At 49.1% G+C, this 18927-nt stretch overlaps 7 protein-coding genes across 7 annotated transcripts; 5 read left to right on the top strand and 2 right to left on the bottom strand.

The window, feature by feature from the left end:
• Positions 1-741: 741 nt before the first annotated feature.
• EDB91DRAFT_1248750 (Cytolysin/lectin) lies at positions 742-2584 on the top strand (the record flags this gene model as incomplete). The annotated part of the gene is made up of 3 exons (XM_041322974.1): positions 742-1013; positions 2121-2487; positions 2573-2584. 3 exons carry the CDS (start codon positions 742-744, stop codon positions 2582-2584), a joined length of 651 nt encoding a protein of 216 aa, XP_041176811.1.
• A 199-nt stretch (positions 2585-2783) lies between these two features.
• On the bottom strand, positions 2784-6431 carry EDB91DRAFT_1284257 (glycosyltransferase family 2 protein; the record flags this gene model as incomplete). The annotated part of the gene is made up of 13 exons (XM_041324772.1): positions 2784-3134; positions 3200-3320; positions 3413-3691; positions 3741-3824; positions 3879-4250; positions 4302-4481; positions 4535-4627; positions 4676-5208; positions 5257-5311; positions 5359-5779; positions 5830-6069; positions 6138-6364; positions 6414-6431. The coding sequence occupies 13 exons, from the start codon at positions 6429-6431 to the stop codon at positions 3076-3078; spliced, it is 2682 nt and encodes an 893-aa protein (XP_041176812.1). The 3' UTR covers positions 2784-3075.
• A 1580-nt stretch (positions 6432-8011) lies between these two features.
• Positions 8012-10243, top strand: EDB91DRAFT_1248752 (uncharacterized protein; the record flags this gene model as incomplete). The annotated part of the gene is made up of 6 exons (XM_041322975.1): positions 8012-8169; positions 8222-8455; positions 8509-9014; positions 9061-9282; positions 9373-9954; positions 10002-10243. 6 exons carry the CDS (start codon positions 8012-8014, stop codon positions 10241-10243), a joined length of 1944 nt encoding a protein of 647 aa, XP_041176813.1.
• Positions 10244-12315: 2072 nt separating this feature from the next.
• EDB91DRAFT_1134975 (WD40-repeat-containing domain protein) lies at positions 12316-14189 on the bottom strand. The gene is made up of 6 exons (XM_041318794.1): positions 13767-14189; positions 13638-13711; positions 13442-13556; positions 13272-13392; positions 12965-13208; positions 12316-12912 (listed from the first exon to the last, which is right to left on the bottom strand). Exons 1-6 carry the CDS (start codon positions 13932-13934, stop codon positions 12651-12653), a joined length of 984 nt encoding a protein of 327 aa, XP_041176814.1. The 5' UTR covers positions 13935-14189; the 3' UTR covers positions 12316-12650.
• Positions 14190-14244: 55 nt separating this feature from the next.
• On the top strand, positions 14245-16445 carry EDB91DRAFT_1053940 (glutamine synthetase guanido kinase; the record flags this gene model as incomplete). The annotated part of the gene is made up of 13 exons (XM_041313792.1): positions 14245-14335; positions 14460-14488; positions 14543-14604; positions 14657-14921; positions 14976-14991; positions 15046-15105; positions 15158-15256; positions 15307-15461; positions 15515-15531; positions 15584-15758; positions 15862-16155; positions 16208-16367; positions 16420-16445. The coding sequence occupies 13 exons, from the start codon at positions 14245-14247 to the stop codon at positions 16443-16445; spliced, it is 1449 nt and encodes a 482-aa protein (XP_041176815.1).
• A 179-nt stretch (positions 16446-16624) lies between these two features.
• EDB91DRAFT_381959 (uncharacterized protein) lies at positions 16625-17556 on the top strand. Its single transcript, XM_041327061.1, has 7 exons — positions 16625-16888; positions 16945-16994; positions 17058-17067; positions 17114-17133; positions 17184-17216; positions 17279-17376; positions 17436-17556. The coding sequence occupies exons 1-7, from the start codon at positions 16798-16800 to the stop codon at positions 17461-17463; spliced, it is 330 nt and encodes a 109-aa protein (XP_041176816.1). The 5' UTR covers positions 16625-16797; the 3' UTR covers positions 17464-17556.
• On the top strand, positions 17468-18889 carry EDB91DRAFT_382292 (uncharacterized protein). Its single transcript, XM_041327062.1, has 7 exons — positions 17468-17780; positions 17834-17888; positions 17954-18052; positions 18110-18220; positions 18280-18320; positions 18376-18401; positions 18467-18889. The coding sequence occupies exons 1-7, from the start codon at positions 17676-17678 to the stop codon at positions 18612-18614; spliced, it is 585 nt and encodes a 194-aa protein (XP_041176817.1). The 5' UTR covers positions 17468-17675; the 3' UTR covers positions 18615-18889.
• The last annotated feature ends 38 nt before the right edge of the window (positions 18890-18927 follow it).

Genomic DNA, 18927 nt, shown 5'->3' on the forward strand with positions numbered 1-18927 from the left:
ATAGCCGCCGGCCCCTGTCTTGATGTGATCGGTATAGTTGGGAGAAAATAAAGGGCGTGTCTCGTAATCAATTAAACCGACAGGACGCATATTGATATTAGTCGTCCCATGATCCATGCCACAGTCCCCACCATTGCGCCCGGAGGTGCAATGTCGTTATGGATGAATAGGACGTCAAACATACCCCGCACTTGCAGCACTGTTCGGCAACATCACACCCCGGTCGAACAAACGGCCCAGAGTGACTTGCACAAACTGCACCAAGCAAACTTCGAGGTATAAAGGGCCTGCAATGTACACGGTTTTCTTCAGTTCACTCCTCTTTACAACCAGGTTAGCAAACAACTAATCTTGAACATGCCAGTCAACGTCGCCTGACATTTGTAAGGAATGTCATTCTGCTAGCTATGGAATTCCCTTTGTTCCTCCGGCTATAGACTTCCCCTTGTACCGGTCGACGTACTACTCGGCTGACTACTCGTACTGCCACTCACTTAGATATAAAAGCCGATCCTTACCTTCTGTATCGATAGTGAATAAATCCCCCTCACTCATCTCTCATCACTCGTGATCTATCAATCCCCGTCGAATACTTACGCAGCATTACACATTGCCCTCATACAGAAACCATGTCTTACACCATCGCAGTCAGAATAGTCGACGCCAGTGCCGGAGACCCCGGTTTCATGATCGTCGAGAAAACCGTGTGGCACTACGCCAACTGGCGGGACGTGGTCCAACATGGACTCTATCGAGACGCTCGTCATGGGCGACAGCGGCACGTCTGGTGCGCTCCGCTTCAGAAATGGCGCCGGGGAGGAGTTCCTCGTGACGCTCGGCGTCCATAATTATAAGAGGTGGTGCGACGTCGTCACTGACCTGGGGGCCGGAGAAACGGGCATGAAAATACAGCCCGAGTACTACATGGACTCCAGCCCCAGGAACCAGATGCTGTGGAAGCAACTGGCTGACATCCAAAGGAAGAGCGCGAAGGGAACTTCGGTGGAAGTTAAGTACGTCAAGGAGGTGGGAAACTCCTTCGTCGTCCACATCGACATTACTACTTGTTGAATATCTCGTGTAAACGCTGCGATACCGAAGGAGTTGTACTTACGAAAATTCTGTATGATTGGAAATTGAATGTACTACTAGTATGTCAAGACGTAGTCAATCATTGAGTTGTGGCGGGCACAATCGAGAAGGAACTCACAAAATTGTTTATGTTCATATGGAAAACGACACGTCACACTAGGTGAATATCGCTGGCTGTGCGGGATCGGATACCGGTAACATTCAAGGCGACTGCGATACAGCACGAGTGAGGTATTCTGTCGGGGTGGCATGTCAGTTATACTCAGTTCCTATTCTCTGATGAACTGGCCCCCTGAGCCGGTTCCACTGTCCACGGTGATGGCAGGTACACGCCATATTGACATCGTTAAACTCCGAAGAAAAATGTACCGTAAGATCGCTGACGCAATTAAACATCGCACTGAGGAAAACAACTCGCAAGTGATACGCAAGGTCGTCAAGGATAACGTCATCATACTCTGCAGGAAAACCGCTAAAAAGTCAATCCCCATGAAACATAACAAACTGAAGACCTAGTTCAAAGCTACGTTGAACGATACTACCCTCCCGGAAGAAGAGAGACGCCTAGTGGGCTTCAAAATTCCAAGAAAACCTAAAGCCGAGTAGAAATACTGCGCCATGAGACCGCCCGAGAATACCTAATGGCAAAGATCAGACTCGAAAGCGAGTCACCCACGAACAAGTTGTGGTCGAGGGTTGGGAAAGCGCAGAAGCACCGAGACACGATAATAGAACTCGAAACACTGAACTCACCATCCGATGCCCCAATTATGAACATGATAGATCCCATAAGATAGCCGAAATAGCCAAAGGCCACAAGACTTGACATAGTACCTCGGTAAACTGTAAGACAGACAGCCCGAGTAACCGAGCAACGCTCGACGTGTAAAGGACCAGCATTGCACACCATTTCCCCCAGTTCACCCATCATTATAATCAGGTTAGCGAAAAACCAACCTAGAATCTGCCAATCAACTTGTCTGACATCACCTTAATACAGAAACAATGACTTACACCATCACAATCAGAATAACCGACGACACTACCTGTAAACCCGGTTTCACGGTCGTCGAGAAAGCCGTGTGGCTCCACGCCAACGGCGGGACGTGGTCCAACATAGGACCCACGGAGACGCTCATCACAGGCGGCAGCGGCACGTCTGGTGCGTTGCGCTTCAGAAATGGCGCCGGGGAGGAGTTCCTCGTGACGCTCGGCGTCCACAACTACAAGAGGTGGTACGATGTCGTCATGGATCTTGCGCCTGGAGACAGAGGCATGAAGATCCAGCCCGAGTATTACTCAGATAGCGCTAGGGGCGAGATGCTATGGAAGCAACTGGCTGAGGTCCGAAAGAAAGAGCGCGAAGGGAACTACCGTGACGGTGAATGTTATAACGTACGTCAACGGATAGGGAAACTCTTTCATCAATATCATCATGTCTTCTTGAACGTCTTGTCTTGCGTTCTCGCATCTATTACAGAAGGAGTTGTAAGGGTAATCAATAGGAAATTTGTATGGTTGAAAATTTGAATGCACCTATTATGACAACAGGAAATCAACCCCAATGTACATGATATAGTGTATCGTCACGGATGAATCTAATGACTCGGATGACTCGGAAGAGTACTAAGCAATGTAGTGTACCGCTGGGGCAACTTATACTGGTGACCAGCCCGTTGAATAAACGACCGTCTTCCTTCTAGTGGGGGCCCAGTGGGGCAACGAAGCTGACAAGCTCATATCAAATAACCCCTAATAAATAGTCCGACTAAAGATCATGTTGGTACTTCTGCCCAGATAACAGACAAATGCACCGAAGAACGATCACGAAGCGACGGTATCAGGTACTCAAAAAAAGTTCAAAGGGAGAGTACTACAACAAATCAACACGAGGCAGGAACACAAAGCATAACAATATCAACGACATATTACCATCTTCATACAAGTCCGTATCATATCCGAGCTTCGAGATATGCATCTGAATCACTCCCCTGCAAACAAGCGCACGAGCATGTATGTCGTCGACCCGAGGAAACGAATGACTATGGAATAAAATGAAAGGCATCAGTACTAGCGATCATGTGAATGTGAGAAAATTCTGACGTACACGCAAGTCCGGCCACCGAGAACAGGATGAACGCCATGTACCCGTTCACAGCTGCACTTCCGGTCCCACTCGTCGCCGTTCTGCGATAAAAAGGGTAAGCGCTGGTGGCAACATCTATGATCTCTTGAAAAACTCACGTTACAGCAGCAGCCAACAGAGCCTAAAAACATGCTCAAGTCAGCTCCCATACGAGCCAATTCACCGATCACTCACATTACTCAAAGTCCACACCAACAATACATTCGTCCTGAATGTCTTATAATAGTCTTCTTGCTGCGTCGCCGGATCGGGCTTAGACTCCGCCTTGGGTGGTTTCGAGGACAAAACGACTATAGCATCCTCATATGCTGCGTTGATGTCTGTCTCAGCCGTAGGTACTGCTACCTCGACTTCATTCTTATTGTCGCCCTTGCCCGCGCTGACGACACCGAGATCAGTAGAGACTTTGTTATCGCCCTTCGTACCCCATGAAACATCATGCACGTTCGCAAACTGGGTTTTTGTGAGCGACTGGGAGGTGTAACGAGGAAGAGGGACGTACTGCGTAGACGTTCAAGACAGCAATATAAGACGGCGCCATGAGCAGATATTGGACGAAGGAAGTAATCATATGCCACGGCTCAAACTTGGATGATCATCAATACACAGTGAGGAAGATAAAAAGTGAACGATGACCCACGAAGATCAGCGAGGAGACGATATACAGCCCCAGGGTGGCCGCTATCGAGAGCACAACATCTCTAAAGATCGAATTCGAGAACAAGTCGCTCGCCTGGATCGCCCGTCCTTCGCTTTGTGCGACGCTCTCGATGCCTTTGTATGCAAGCAAGAACGCTGAGACTGTCATATAAATCGTGACGACGCCAAACCCGATGAAGGCGAGGGTGTACCCCCATTTTGCGCCTTGCGGCCGGTTGCCGAGCGAGAGAAGGAAGCACATGATGAGCAGCCCGAGATAGAAGTAGTTGAGTATAAGGTTAAGGATGTGGATTTGAGGGACGTAGGATTCGAGCGCTTGGGAGAGGATGATGAAGGCGATGTAGTAGTTGCCCTAATGAGTGTCATTCTGGCGGTGGAGAGAAGGAAAGAGAAGGGGGCTTACTAGGGCAAACCAGGAAAAAACGAGGTTGTACAGTTGATAGACCATCTCTATGTGAATCCAGAACTTGCGCATGAATGAATGTGAGGAACGATAGAGGTAGTGGAAATGAACGGTAGAGTGTATGGCGGCAAAGAAAGAGCCGTTAAGCCAGCGACGTCTTTGTGAAATTAACTCGGGAACCTGTGAAAAAGGGTCAGTCAGTATCACACCAGGACTTGACTACTGAAACTGACCTGGTCCGGAACATCAGTCACGGCGTAGGCAGACTTGACATAGTGCAGAATCCACGATCCCCCACGTTTGGAGACCAGCTCCCAACATAATATCTGCACAAGCGTCAGCCAAGACATCATCTCATTCGACTCGACACTCACCCGATCCTCGGCAAGATACATGTTTGCAGTGAAGATATCTGCACCTGCACCATGCATCTTTTCACCTAAAAAGTACTTCTGCAGTGGTCCCTCCCCCATTTGGTCGTTCTGTAGGGCAATGTACCTGTATGCGCTAAAGGCACCAGGCAGCACAGTGATGTACCCGAACACACTCTCTAGTGGCTTATCCAGGATATTCGACATCTTATATTCGAAATTCTGTGCCGCTACTAGTGGGTTGATTAGGAACTGCCCGTACTTGCCCTTCAGAGCGACGATTTCGCCGCATGCGCCACCGACGTTCGAATTGATGTCGAAGGCTTTCCAAAGGTGGTATATTGAGGTGGGACCGGGCATAGTACCGACGTCAAGCAAAACGCACACGTTGGGCTGCAGTATTGGACCGAAGGCATTGAAGAACCAGCGATGGGAGTTGATCTTCTTTTGGTTCTTCTCCTTCAGGCAGAAGATGATCTGTACGGGGACGACACCCTTCTCGGCGCCTTCAATTTTCATTGAAGGGGATACGGATACTGTGATGGTGTTAGGATTTAATACAGACATATAAGTGGAAGACGCACTTTGCGTAGTATACTCGTATATGTGTGCTGCAACAGGTTTTCCATTGACGATGTTCTTCTCTATGATCAACGACAAGACTATTTGCCAGAATTAAAGCGCACCTTTGCAATGCCGTCTTGGTATGCTCCCATGGTAGCAATGACACTCAGCGTCCGAGAATTGATCTTCTGTCGCCCATCACTAACAATACAGACTACAACCTTTTTCCAGCCGTCTTTCCCCCACGTTTTACTCCGATCTCGTTTGCACAAATGAGCGATATTCTTGATGACACCATGCATTGAACGACAGAATAGCTCCTCGTCTTCGTTGTACATTGTCATGACAATGAAAAGCTCAGTTCTCCGGGGAGGATCGTAGTGCACTTGGCGGAGGGTGAATCCAGAGTCCTTGAAGTCATTTGGATCGCAGGTGGCGGCGGAGTACCGCATGTGGGTAAACTCGCGTTCGTTACGCAAAGCGCACATATCCAGCAGTTTTGTTGGTACTGCGGAGTCGAGGACAAAGTTACCGTGAAAAAGTCTGTGCGCTGTGAGGGGGAAAGAAAAGAAGATCAAGCAAATAACACTCACTCAACCTTCTTGATGGTCTTGTACCGCCGAGGTACGCGTTGTGGTATGCGTCCGTAGCGAATGTTAGTCTCCGAGCGATCATCAATAGCCTCCTGATAGCCTCCAGGCATGGGTCCTGATGCATAGGGACCGTTTCGTTGCAACAGTGGCATATCACCCAAATCCTCACGGTCTACCATCTCATAATCCAGACCGAACTGCGACTGCGGACGTGTAATGGGCTGCGAGTTGTCGACAGGACTAATATAGCGGGCATGCGGTGTGAGGAAGTCTGACTGTGGTTGCAGTGAAGGTTGTTGTGTTGGTACAAATCTTGCGATGGTGATGGAGGAAATGGGTTTGATTGTACTTGCGGGGTAAGGAATGGGTCCGGGAGGTGATATTGCTGGTTCGGATCGTACGGCTGGTGTTCATATTGGGTATCAAAGTGTTGTTGGTCGTACGGGTCATATGGTTGTTGTTCATAAGGATTGGGTGTCTGAGACGGGTGGGCGTTGTAGCCATCATTGTAGCGTCCCCGCTGTGCTTCATCGACCTATTCACCATCAGACGCCGCAAAACCACGGCAATGGCGATAGACGTACCTCAGGATACCTTGACATCGCGTCTAGACAAATGATCCCCTAGAAAATATAAGAGCCTTTCAACAAAGAGTTAGCGTAGTCCTGCGTAGTCTATCCAAAATATAAACTTCTGCTGTGGAAAGCAGTTCACAAATTGTGTGGCAGTGCTATTCACAGGTTCCCCTCTTCCCAGCCAAGCGCTTATCAGCGCAGTGCGCAGTTAAGCCTGAGAGCTTCCAAGACGCCGTGCATAAGCTTGGCTGTCCATTGGCAAGCATTTGGAGCAGACAGCGGATCACGAAAAAAATCAATTGCAGTCGATTGGCCCACCACACAATCGGCACAGGTGCGTGATACAGGTTTATAGCATTCACCCATATTCAATAGTTTCATGTTCAGAAATGCACACCTTGAATGGGTGGTGTGGTGTTGGATTCATCCATGGCAGTTGGGGGTCACAACTAGGTGATGGATAGACCCGGCATCAAACCTGTGCCACCTCATAGACGTTTTGGCAAGTCGGGGGCTCAAGAATTTGCGGCCGCTGAATATGTACTCTCTGGAGAAGCAGGTGGCCATCTAAACGAGCTTGATTCATCTAGGCCGTCCATAGCTAACGCTATCTGTGTTGTAGATGACTCTCTGGCAAGCAAATGCATTTGAGGAGTCGGTCCCCGTACAGGATCACCAGCTTCGGCTAGACGGCTCTAGCCTTTTGGTGATTGCAATGCTATACGATGACGAGAGTTGACGCTGATACGATGACGAAAATCAGCAGCAAACAAGAAGCTCGAGCCACATTGAATTGGTTTCTCGGCCGTAGGCGGATCTACCTTCGTAGTTGAACCGAGAACGACTTTCTTCCTTCTTGGAACTGTTCTACAGGTCTGGTTAGGGGGACTAACAAGGGATACGATCCCCTGCAATTTCTAGAGCGTGTCTGGCGCCTTCAACCCATACAACCAACTCGGAGCCATCACCAATGGAATCATTTGAAGGCCCTAAGTACATACTACACCGCAGGGAGTTTGGTCATTACAGGTTGTCTGAGTGAGAACGAAGGAGGTGTAATATAGGTTTGCGAGAAAGGGAGTCGAGATTGGGTGATGTATGAACAAACAGGTTACAGGATCCTATATACTATGTAGTGGCATCGCGAAGTCACTTCACAGGTCTGGACTCTGCACAGTGGCGGCCATCAGTAAACCGATGAGCCACCGATATTCCCATATTTTGTACGCTGAAATGCTCTTTCCTATACATGACGATATATATTACTTTGTATCGTAATGTACAGGAAAGAAGCATTGGGCTTACAAAATACTACAAAATCTACTAATATCCTAATATCTAAGTCTCACCGGTTTACTGATGCCGTGTAATGGATTCCATTCGCGAACCCAAGGAAGCGTCACGTGCGCGCGCGCGTAGATTCCACACGTCACGCGTCCACAATTGCAACTTCCATCATTGTGCCCTTGATTGAGCCACATCAAAAATCTAGATCGATGCTCCGCCACGCCACACTGGCCGACCAGATATAAGGGAAGCAGACTCAGTCGTTGTTTCTTAATTCTTTCCGCCTTTCCCACTTCAGTAGCTATACGAACAGACTCGTCATGTCACCTGGTGACGCACAACCGGGCCAGCCAAGCTCATCATCTACTCCGCCGCGTCCCAATGTACCAGCTCATGATGCTACTAGCTCAATGAAAACCACCCCAAACAGCCGCGGTGCTGCTACTGTCAGTGAACACATTGGCCTGGTCGGTGTCGAGTGAGATTCTTTCTTGTTGTATTTAAGTGGAACCTTAGTATCGTTCATGCAGGATCGAAAAAATCCGCCCATGGGTTCAGCATGACATCGAGCGAGCTGAGCCGTGCCGTGTAGATGCGATGCTGCAAGTCCTCCTGCAGCGCGTTTCTCTCGATGCCGAGACTGAACAGCCCGACCTCCTGGGAAGGTGTCTCAAGGCCGTTCTACCGGTATGCAATGGGGCCGCTGGTAAAAAACCCGATGGTTATCTACATTCTTCCGGCATCAAGGACGCCCTCGACACATAGTGAGTACTCTTTCGCTCATCGGGTGTCGTCACGCGCTCATAACGATTGCAAGTGTGTTGAAAGGAGTCGAAGAAGACTTCTACGAGCCTTTCGTCAAAGCCACCAACATCGCGCTGGCTTTTCTTGAGGATGTCAAGGTCGACGGAATGCGTGGTGCTTCGCGCGAGCCACAAATTATCTTTCAGAAGAATGATAAGAATATGACCCAGTCCCACCAGAACACGACAGCGAGACGAAAGCCCGATGTAGTCATCCTTCCTTTGCAAAGCTCACTCAATGCCTTCCCAGCTGACCATAAGTTAATGGGGGACGGGGAGCATAGTGTCGAGAATGCACCGAGAAAGCCGGCAGAGCAACTCCTTTGGAAAGATGCGCTAGCTGTGGTCGAGTTCAAGAGAAAGAAAAAAATACTTCCTGAGCCCCGCTCTGCGTATAAAGTGAAGGAATATATCGCTACAAAGCCAGAATATCTGCGAGTGGAGACTGGTGCAACTGACGGTCCTGCAGTGTCAAGCGCTTCGCAAACCCAAGCAAAACGACCTGTGGCCGCTGCCCCACGTAAGTAATCAATTCGACTTGCAGAGATTAAACTAAATCAGCCCAGCTACGCGCCGGTCAGGACGTCTTGCTGCGAATTCCCAGCCTACGACCAGCAACTCCAGCTCCAAGCGCAAGGCAGAGGAACCTTTGCAGTCCTCTGGCAAGCGAGCCAAGGTTGGCGAGACGGACTCCAAGCTAGATGTGACTGTCCAGACAGGACTATACGCTGCCGAAATGTTTGCAGCAAACGTTGCAGTCAAACATATCCTCAATCTTATTGTCGTCGGTCGGTTTATTTTTTGATCTGTCCGATGTCCGCACTCTTACCATGGATTTTGCAGATGACATTGTCTGGGTCTGGTATTATGATCGGCAGGGAATTATTCAATGCTCGGGCATCAACTTCAACTGACGATCTCCCACGATTCATGGTGCTGTTATATGCGTTGCAACGATTCGACCTCGGCGACTTGGGGTCGAAACACGAAGTTCAGAGAAGTCGACGAAGGAAATTCTCACGCGTTCAAATTTGGAGACGTGGATCTTCTGCTTCACACCAGCGACGAAGCAAGAGTCAATCACTACGGACTGAAAGGACGCGCCACAAACGTGATCCCTGTCACTAGTGAATATCTCGCTAATGAATACCCTGAGGTCCAGAAAGACGGGATGGTGGCCAAGATCTTCTGGGGAGAGGAGCAACGGACTAGCGAGCCGGACATCTTAAAAGTGGTTGAAGAGATCGCCAAGAAGGAAAAGACCGTGGAAGGGCATGTTCCTCACTTACTTTGGCACCACGAATTCAAGAATCCCACATCCGCAGTCCGGAAGGCCCTCGGCATTGCAGAACCGACCAAGGGCAGTCGCGTACTCTACATCCTCGTATTCCGCAGGTTCCTGCCCATCACAGACCTCGAAGGCGAAGAATTTTTCAACGTGTGGCGTCAATGCATCTTATGTATGTGACTCGTTTCATTTATGTGGATTCACCTTGACAATATGCAGGCCATCTTGCTCTCTGGAAGGGAGGAGTCCATCACCGGGACGTCAGCCCTCCCAACATGATGTTTTACAAGACCGACGAAGGTGTCCTTATGGGCGTCTTAAATGACTTTGATCTAGCATCGTTGGCGACTACAAAGGGTCGTCTGGGCAACGAGCGCACGGGCACAGTGCCGTTCATGGCGCTCGAACTTCTCACCCCAGCGGGTCAACGAGGCGAAGTTGAACACCTAGTATCGTCATGACCTGGAGTCCTTCATGTGGGTTCTCGTCTGGGTTTGTTTGCGTTACAGAAAGGGAGTTCTCCTACCACCAGGGACTCGCCCTTTCGATGCATGGGCAACTACAGGCGCCGTGACATGTAGCAAGGAGAAGTACTATTTTTTGGGTCATTTTTCGGAATACCGAACCTCGGACATTGACTCACGTATTTGGGATCTGGTGTCGGACTGTTTCGACGTGCTTGACGTGGACGCCTACAACAGACGACGACAATCGAGGTTAGCAGCAGACGGGCAGACCAATGCCGAGGAATCAGAATCAGATATGGATGAGTTTCTACACAGATTTACAAGTACCAAAAGCTGGATTAGCCTCAGCGAGTGTTTATCATGATCTTTACATTTATATGTTAAGAATACGGTCTTCTGTGTTTTGATACTGATCAGCTTGGTTACAAGCAGTGACCTGCACTGACATGAAAAGTGACTCCGAGAAGTACAACGAGAGATCTACACCACACATATAGCTAATGACCCTACCGGTACGGTATATACCTACAAAATTCTTGGCTGTACCCTTGAATAATGCAGTCCATCTCACTCGGATACACGCGCGTCCCCCACATCTCCTCATTGGGAATCCAGTACGACTCAGTAATAGTCTCTGGATTGGCCGGGAACTGGTACCCAGCCCTGAGCTCAGCCAGATCCGTCCCAGTTGCGCGTACAGGCTGACGCTGTCTTCTACCACATCGCCCAGATTCGCTCCAACCTCCTACCCTTTGCTAGAGTAAAGAAGTTTGCACTGTGGACTTGTTCGTAAAATAGTACACCCGTATCTGAGAATCCGCCCGGAGTATGCATGCAGAGACACACTTGCCTCAGCGAGGTCGCCCCAGGCAACAGCTGCAACAGTGAAGGTGAGGCTAGGGGTCGCTCCCATGGTCAAACTGCCATCCGAGTACGAGACAGAGTTTGCATCGGTCAAGGCGAGGTCGTGACTGCGGTTGTCATGTGCACGTAAGTGCGCCATTGAGCATTATTCTCGCCGACGACCGAGGCCATAAAGGCGGATCCGAGGGCAAGAATTGGTTTCGACATCGTGAGGCTCTGTAACAAGAAACCGAGCACATGGGAGTAAGATCACTCGATGTGTCCTGACATTAACGACATGAGAGTCGAAGTGGAAGCTCTGGGGGATAATACTAGAAAATTAGCAGGCTTTTGTGTTCCAAAATAAGCGCTGCTCTCGAGAAGATGCCAACGCAACATCGTAACGAACTCCGGAAAAAACAGGGGTGAGCACAAGCAGCTCAAAGACTCGGCATCGTACGAGACTTGATCAACGAAGAGAACTGCCTCGATCTTACTCGTGCAATGGGCTTGTTATGGGCTGCACGTAGCGCGCCCGTGGCCATTGGTGGGCGCGATAATAGCAGAATTAGGTTTATGATCAAGAATTCCATTCTGTGCCAATGGTTAGAGAAGAGCGTGGTACTATTGGAGAAACAAGTCAGAGAACAAAGAACAACCTTAAGTTACGCAAAGGACTGACGTACGATATGAACACCTGAATTGCTAGACCTCCCCGAACTCACGAAACAAGCCAGTTGCTGCATGGCGATTGGCTCAAGAAACCTGTCAACATTGCGATATGTACCAAATCTGCGGTCGCACTGGTACCATGCCCGTAGTCGAATCTCAGGCAGGCACCTGACCCAGATACAGAAGCTAGACAGGATATCTGACGGATTAAAGCAGATGACCGGCATCATGACATATATGTTGGACGTACGAAGGGTGTCGTGATTTTACTATCATCAGCTCACAGAGAAGACCTCAGCGCTACCAGGTTTAGTTTCGAACTCACTGAGGTGACTGAGCACGGAGTTACGAATTGTTTGACGGTCCCTATCAGCTGCCGGAGAATTAACCACCGAGCTCGGAACTTCCTTTGCCTGGTTTACCTTGTGCACCTTCTACACCATACGGTTCATCCGGCGTCTTGGCCACCAATACAACTGTAGTACTTCTCGTCTTCTGACGTATCCTGAAGCCGCTCAATCAAGGGCACAATGATGGAAGTTGCAATTGTAGACGCGTGACGTGTGGAATCTGCGCGCGCGCGCACGTGACGCTTCCTTGGGTTCGCGAATGGAATCCATTACACTGTGCACTGAGAACTTGAGGAGGTGACGGCACAGAAGAGGGCTGATGCTGACAAGGCGAGAGCAGCTGTTTACATAGCGAGGATGAAGGTCGGCGAAGGTGAGATAAGGCTCGAGAAAGAGAAAGGAAAGACAGAGGCAGACGATGAAGACGATGAAGCTGGAGCACAAGAGCCATGGTCCATCCAACGTTATTAATCATGAGCATACCTACCCCCTCGCACTACAGCTGTGTTATAACTACATCAATCGAAGGAAGACTTTCATGTACTCATACTCATAGCATCACTAGAACTCCCTTTCTCCCAAACCTCTATTACACCTCCTCCACTCCCATTCAGACCACCAATAATAACCAAACCCCCTGTAGAAATAATCGCATTAACCTTGTTCACTCCAGTCGTTGCTTTAGTCCACTTCAGAATCATATCTAACTTTCCATCCGCAGTCGAGGCACGAATTTCATGGAGCGCGACTCTTCCCATTAATGTGGATGTCAAAAGTGTTCGAGGTCCGAGGAATGTCCTGGAAATTGGTTTGGTGAACTCGCATGGCGCGGTACAGTAGAGACACATACAGAGCAGCGATAGGGCCATTCCCAACGTCAGCCGTGAAGGTTTCATCTTGCTTCAATCCTTCCCATTTTCGTCGTTTCTTTTTAACAGACGTGCCAGATGTGGCCCCTGATATTTTCTCTCCGCCTGTGCCAATCCATACCCGTCCATCAGCAGTTCCCGCAGCCAAGATCCCAGATGGGGAAATGGCAGAGGACAATATGAACGGCGGAGACATTGAAACCCCCGAAGATGGAGGAGATGTCCCTGACATAGGAACGTTAGAGATGAGTGACAACCAACGCACACCATCGCCGAAGGTCGACCTACCTAAATCAAACCGTGACAATACGGTCCTTTGGTGAAAGTCGTAATGCAGCAGACTAGAATCGTAGCCGCCGCTGACAAGTTCACTTGGACGATCGGGAATGAACTTTACAGTTCCACAGATCTGCATCACCATGAGCAATGCATACACCTGAACAAAGAACGATACAGACATTGTCATGACTCGTCCTCATGCGGGTTACTTTTTTGGTAGAAAGATCGATGACGCCGACTGTACCAGAGTCCAGACAAAATGCCAATTGATTAGTTTTTTCGATTGAGCGAGAGCTGGCTAGTCATGATCAGTCAGAAACATAAATAATGATGTTATCCCCTCTACCTCGTTCAGCACGTCGTCATTGTCAGCACCAAGCTCCAACAGTCAAGGTCGCGTCAGCTTTCGCAAGGATCATCTTCTCCGTATCCATAGTAAAACGTAGAGCCTATACAAGGTGAAGTTCATCAGACACAAGCAGTATCACACTCGTGGAGACGTACATAATGATCGGACGCGACCCATATGTCCCCGAGGCCACCTGCATTGTGCGGCATGCACACAACAGACGATACTTCTCCCATACCTCTGATAGCCTTCACGACCTTCAAATTCTCTTGAAGATATACGCGAACCGAACCATCATCTGTACAGAGGAGTCTACATGACATGCCATGACATCTGATGGTAACCCGTACCTGAGCCCGCAAAGAAATGGTCCGACGATCCTTTGGCCAGACATGAAATCGGTGCAGGTGTTTGCAGTGTTTGTCGAAAAGTGTACGGTGTCTCCTCCATGAACGTGAACAAACTCCGAGTCGTCCGGATTCAATCTGGATTGGTCAAAATCTTCCTCTTTAGAGCATGTGCCGATAATCGGCCAGGTTGCAACTGGCCGCTTAGACTCGTCCAGCAGACTTTCAAGTTGGAATGTTAGAAACGGAACCTGAACGACTAGTCACCTCAACCTCTCAGATAGATATGGCGACCACAAGTGCCACTCTAGGTGCTCCAAAGTCGATTGACGACCTCAAGCGACTACTTCGCGATGATTTCAAGGTTAAAGTTGCAGGTCGGTTCGGTTGCAAGATGTGATCACTCGATGTTCATAGCCACTTTCGTTTCTCCACAGGCATCGATGGTGCACCCCTACCTTCTGACAGTTGAATGAGTCAGTTGCTGATTTCCGTCTCAAGTGGATGGTGTCCTCAGAGGAAAGTTCATGGTAGGTTTTTTTTGTCGAGCCCATCCTCATCGATATTTGATTTGTTCCCCGCAGTCCAAAGACAAGTTTCTAGGTGCAGTTACCTCCGAAGGGTTTGGCTTCTGCAGCGTGATTTTGTACGTCCCATTACACCTCCGATTCGCTTTCATGACACAAGTTATGTTACAGTGGCTGGGACATGCACGATACAGTCTACCCTCGGGAACTGGCCATATCAAATAGACAGAATGGTTACCGCGACATGGTGGCTTCGATAGACTTATCGACGTATCGTCGCATACCTTGGGAGAACAACGTACCCTTTTTCCTTGTCTCATTCTTTGATCCGACGACTTCAGTGCCCATCTGTGCGGATCCTAGAGGCGTTCTGCGCAAAGTCGTTGACAATGTGGCTGCTGATGGCATGACATGCATTGCTGGTGTGGAGTTCGAGGTGAGCGGTTTCAAATTGCCATGCAGGGCTCTGAATATTAGTGAGGCTTTTTAGTACTTCAACTTCAAAGGTGCGTTCCGTGAAAGTTCGCATCTCGGAATATAATTCAAAATATCTTGTCCAGAAACTCCAGAATCGGCGGCTCAAAAACAGTTCACTCAGTTGCAGCCACTAACCCCAGGAAGTAAGCAAAAGCACCCGTCTGTTGCTTAATATCTGATGAAAGATCACTACAGTGCATGGATATAGCTTACTACGCACTCAGCTGAACCAAGAATACTTTCATGCGCTGTTCGACGAGAGTCTGAAGTTTGGCATAGACATTGAAGGGCATCGTACGATGATTTATCCATTCTAACAGCGATGAAAGCTGACTCCTGTGCAGACACCGAAACGGGTCCCGGCGTCCTCGAGACTGCGCTCGCCTATACATCGGCTGTGAGAATGGCTGACAATGCTATCCTGTACAAGTTCTTGGCAAAGAGCGTAGGACTCAAGCATGGAGTCCTCCCCAGTTTTATGGCGAAGCCATGGGGGAATGTGAGTTGTATTTTAGTGGAATGTTATAGAATCTCAAGGAAATATTCCTTCAGCTACCAGGTTGCAGCGGGTATGCATCGCTATCTCATTTTGCGTCTAAGCCTCATCTGACATTAGCTCAGCCATATACATGTTTCACTTAAAGATGAAGAAGGTCGCAATGTGTTTTCACTTTCAGATGTGGACCGTGATCGCGGACGAGCTACTGCAGCGTTCGAGGACACAAGATACCTAAGTCAAATCGGGGAGTATTTTTTGGCCGGTGTGTTGGATGGCCTTCCTGATGGTATGATTCATGTTCCATTGATACGTGTATGTTAACGCTCATTTAATGATGCAGTGATGCCTATGGTAAGTGCCCCACTCTCATCAATTTGATTCCCATCTGAACACCTGGGAGCTTGTCCCTACAATCAATGGCTACAAACGTCTTGTGGCCGGTGAAGCTTTCTGGGCTCCTAATGCAGTCACATACGGGTACGATTCTCGTGCGGCTTCCGTCCGCATAATCTCGCCGCCGTCCGTTCCGCCATCTGCAACAAGGCTTGAAGTTCGCGTGCCCGGTGCGGACATGAATCCCTACTTTGCCTTGAGTGCCATTTTCCAGCTGGGCATGCGGGGTATTGCCAAACAACTCAAGCTTACGATACCTCCCATCTCCACTTACCAGAGCGACCCGGCCAGGAAGAAGGAGGTGAGCCGGCAGATGATGGTGCGGCATTGCGTCACTAACTATTTGTGACTAGGTTGTTATGCTTCCTTGTTCATTAGAGGAAGCGACAGAAGCAATGATGAGACCTACCAGTGTTGCACGCGAAGTATTTGGAGATGATTTTGTTGACCACTTCGGGGCAACGAGGCAGCATGAAGTGAGACTCTGGAATGCAGCCGTGACGAACTGGGAAGGTAAGCGATGCATACTGTACTTTTCACTCCATGCATTGATCGGGCCTTGCAGTGGAAAGATATCTTGAACTTGCATAGGACATAATAAGACCCTCCGTGGACGTATATAATCGTCCCTGTGCAAACCATCGAGTTCCTTGATTGCGAATGGTCCGGAACTACGTCAAATACACTGTTTGGTTGTATCAGTTTTGATTTGTTGCACGTGAGACCATGTGATATCCATCGCAGGTACTTATTTGGCTTGGCATGCCCTCCGAATCAAATGAAATTCGGAATAATCTTCGGGCGCATCGTCCCAGTGGAGCGTTCTATCACCGCCATCAAGGCGCGAAGTTCATGACAGACGGGCGGCGCCCCACCATGAACTCTCGGATCTGTATTTACGTCACATCCTTCCAGATTATGAGCGGCTGCGTCTCGTGGTCTCATGACAAAGACTCAAGCGCTTCAGCTCCAGCCTGGAATTGGTGCTATTGTTGCGCCCTCATCTTGTTCGGTTCCTAGCCCATTTATAAGAGGTAAGGCTACATGCCTAGCGCGCGAACTTTTCTGCTCCCCCACTGAATGCAGACAGTGTACTCGGCTGACGCTGTGACAGCGGCAAGGAGTCTGCAGACTTACACGGTGCGTCTCTTTCTTGTGGACAAGAGGGCCTTTGATAACAATAGATGATTCGTGTGCCACCAGTACATATACAGTGCGTGTCATTTGAATCAGTTCTTCCTTGTCCTAACGCGGCTCAGCTTCGGCAGCTACATTTTGGGTGGGCTTGTTCCGATGTGTTTCCTGCTGCTATTGAACTCGCTTGTCCAGACCTATGATTATGCTTGTTCACTTCACCAGGAGGTAAGGCATTTATTCAGGATAAGCTTCTTTTTTTATATTTGATGATAACATATTATTCCAAGTTGGGGTTCCTGCTTCGATCGCGCTGGACCAAGGTAAAAGGCCTTTATATCGTTACGCGATATACATCCTTTTCTCCTTTTCGCGGGACATCTATACTGTGCGTTCGCTTCCAGTACACACCGCTCATCAGCTGAGGAATCGATGGTCGTATTTCAGTGAACTTTGTCCCCAACGAGAACCCTAATGTACGTGAACGCGTGGTGGACTTACTGACTGATAAACGACGCTTACCTCATGATTTCGCAAGAAATGCCAAACGTGGAACAATATTTGCTCATGTACGTGCATGATGCATACATGCATGCACGTCCTTACCGAGTGCTTCCTTTCCCTCTTACAGGTTTCAGCCTAATATCAGTCATTTGCTCTGAATGTATCTCTCCTTCCCCCTGACAAATGTCCGTACCTGATCCGATTCATCTAGGCTTTTTCATCATTAGAACATATGCACTGTGGAATAACAACAAAATCGTGCTCGGAGCCATGCTGACCGCGTTTTTCGTGAGTCCCATGCCCTCACCGCACCCTAAGCTTGTGGTAGATGCATCAATCAGGCTGTCATCGTAGCATCCGTCGGCGTTCTATTTGCCACTACTGCCAACGCACCATGTACGCGCTCTCAACTTCTCCTTGTTCCATCACCCCTCACAGTGTCACCCTCTTCACTTTCACAGTTATGGTCAGCCCGATCCCAGGCATCACAGGCTGCTACCAGTCCTCGGGGAGCGTTGAGCTCTTCATACCATTTGTTCTCTTGTTCACCCTCGAACTAGGTATGTTGCCGGGGGCATAAATATATACAGACGCCCGCTGACCCACGTTCTTCCCAGGGCTCATATCCCTTACGCTCGTACGCGCTATACAGAGCTGGCGGACCGCCAATAACCTTCTGTACGACGTCCTGCTGAAGCATAACATATTCTACTATGCATGCGGTCTATGTGAGTCAGCACACGCACGGTTTTTCCATGCTCATCGAGGCTCATTCTCGTCCCGAAAGTTTTCTCGGCTGCAAATGTTCTCATGTCGCTGTTACTCCATGTGAGTGCACTGCCCTCCTCTCTGAAGCTGAGCCGTTGACATTCCTTACGCTCAGTACGCTTACAATGCCATGTTGCAAGAGTGCGCGCCTTCAAATCATACTGCACTTTCATACTAACAACAACCCCCCTCACTACAAAATCCAGTTTCCAGCTCATCATCCTCGCGATCCTTGCTACACGCATGCACCTCCATCTGTGGCATGTCGACCGGCGCCTACATAGCTCTGACGGTCTCATGCTCATTCCTCTATCTGACGTGTCAACTGCGAGCCGCACTGCTGAAGGCGCTTAGCTTGCTTGTTCGGCGTCGTGAGTGGAGTGGAATTTGAACAGTGCGAGGGAGACCGGTGACCCTGCTTCATAGGCGCAAGGTTTTATTTGGATCGCATGTACTGGACGGGAGTCGGTGAGGGTATGGTGGGGTGAGCTGGTCATATTCAATATTCAGGATCCACGCGCTTGGGGAATGCAGTTCCTGCTGTGTCACGAGATAGGGTGCTACGTTTGGACTTGGACGTGTTTAACGCCGATAGTCAAGCTCGCAAACTGATGGGGCGGAATAAGTGCATCACTGATCAGATTTTGGTGACAGCTGCAAGACTATG

Source organism: Suillus paluster (assembly GCF_016628075.1).
Source record: "Suillus paluster strain FC165 chromosome Unknown EDB91scaffold_28, whole genome shotgun sequence".
Classification (NCBI taxonomy): domain Eukaryota; kingdom Fungi; phylum Basidiomycota; class Agaricomycetes; order Boletales; family Suillaceae; genus Suillus; species Suillus paluster.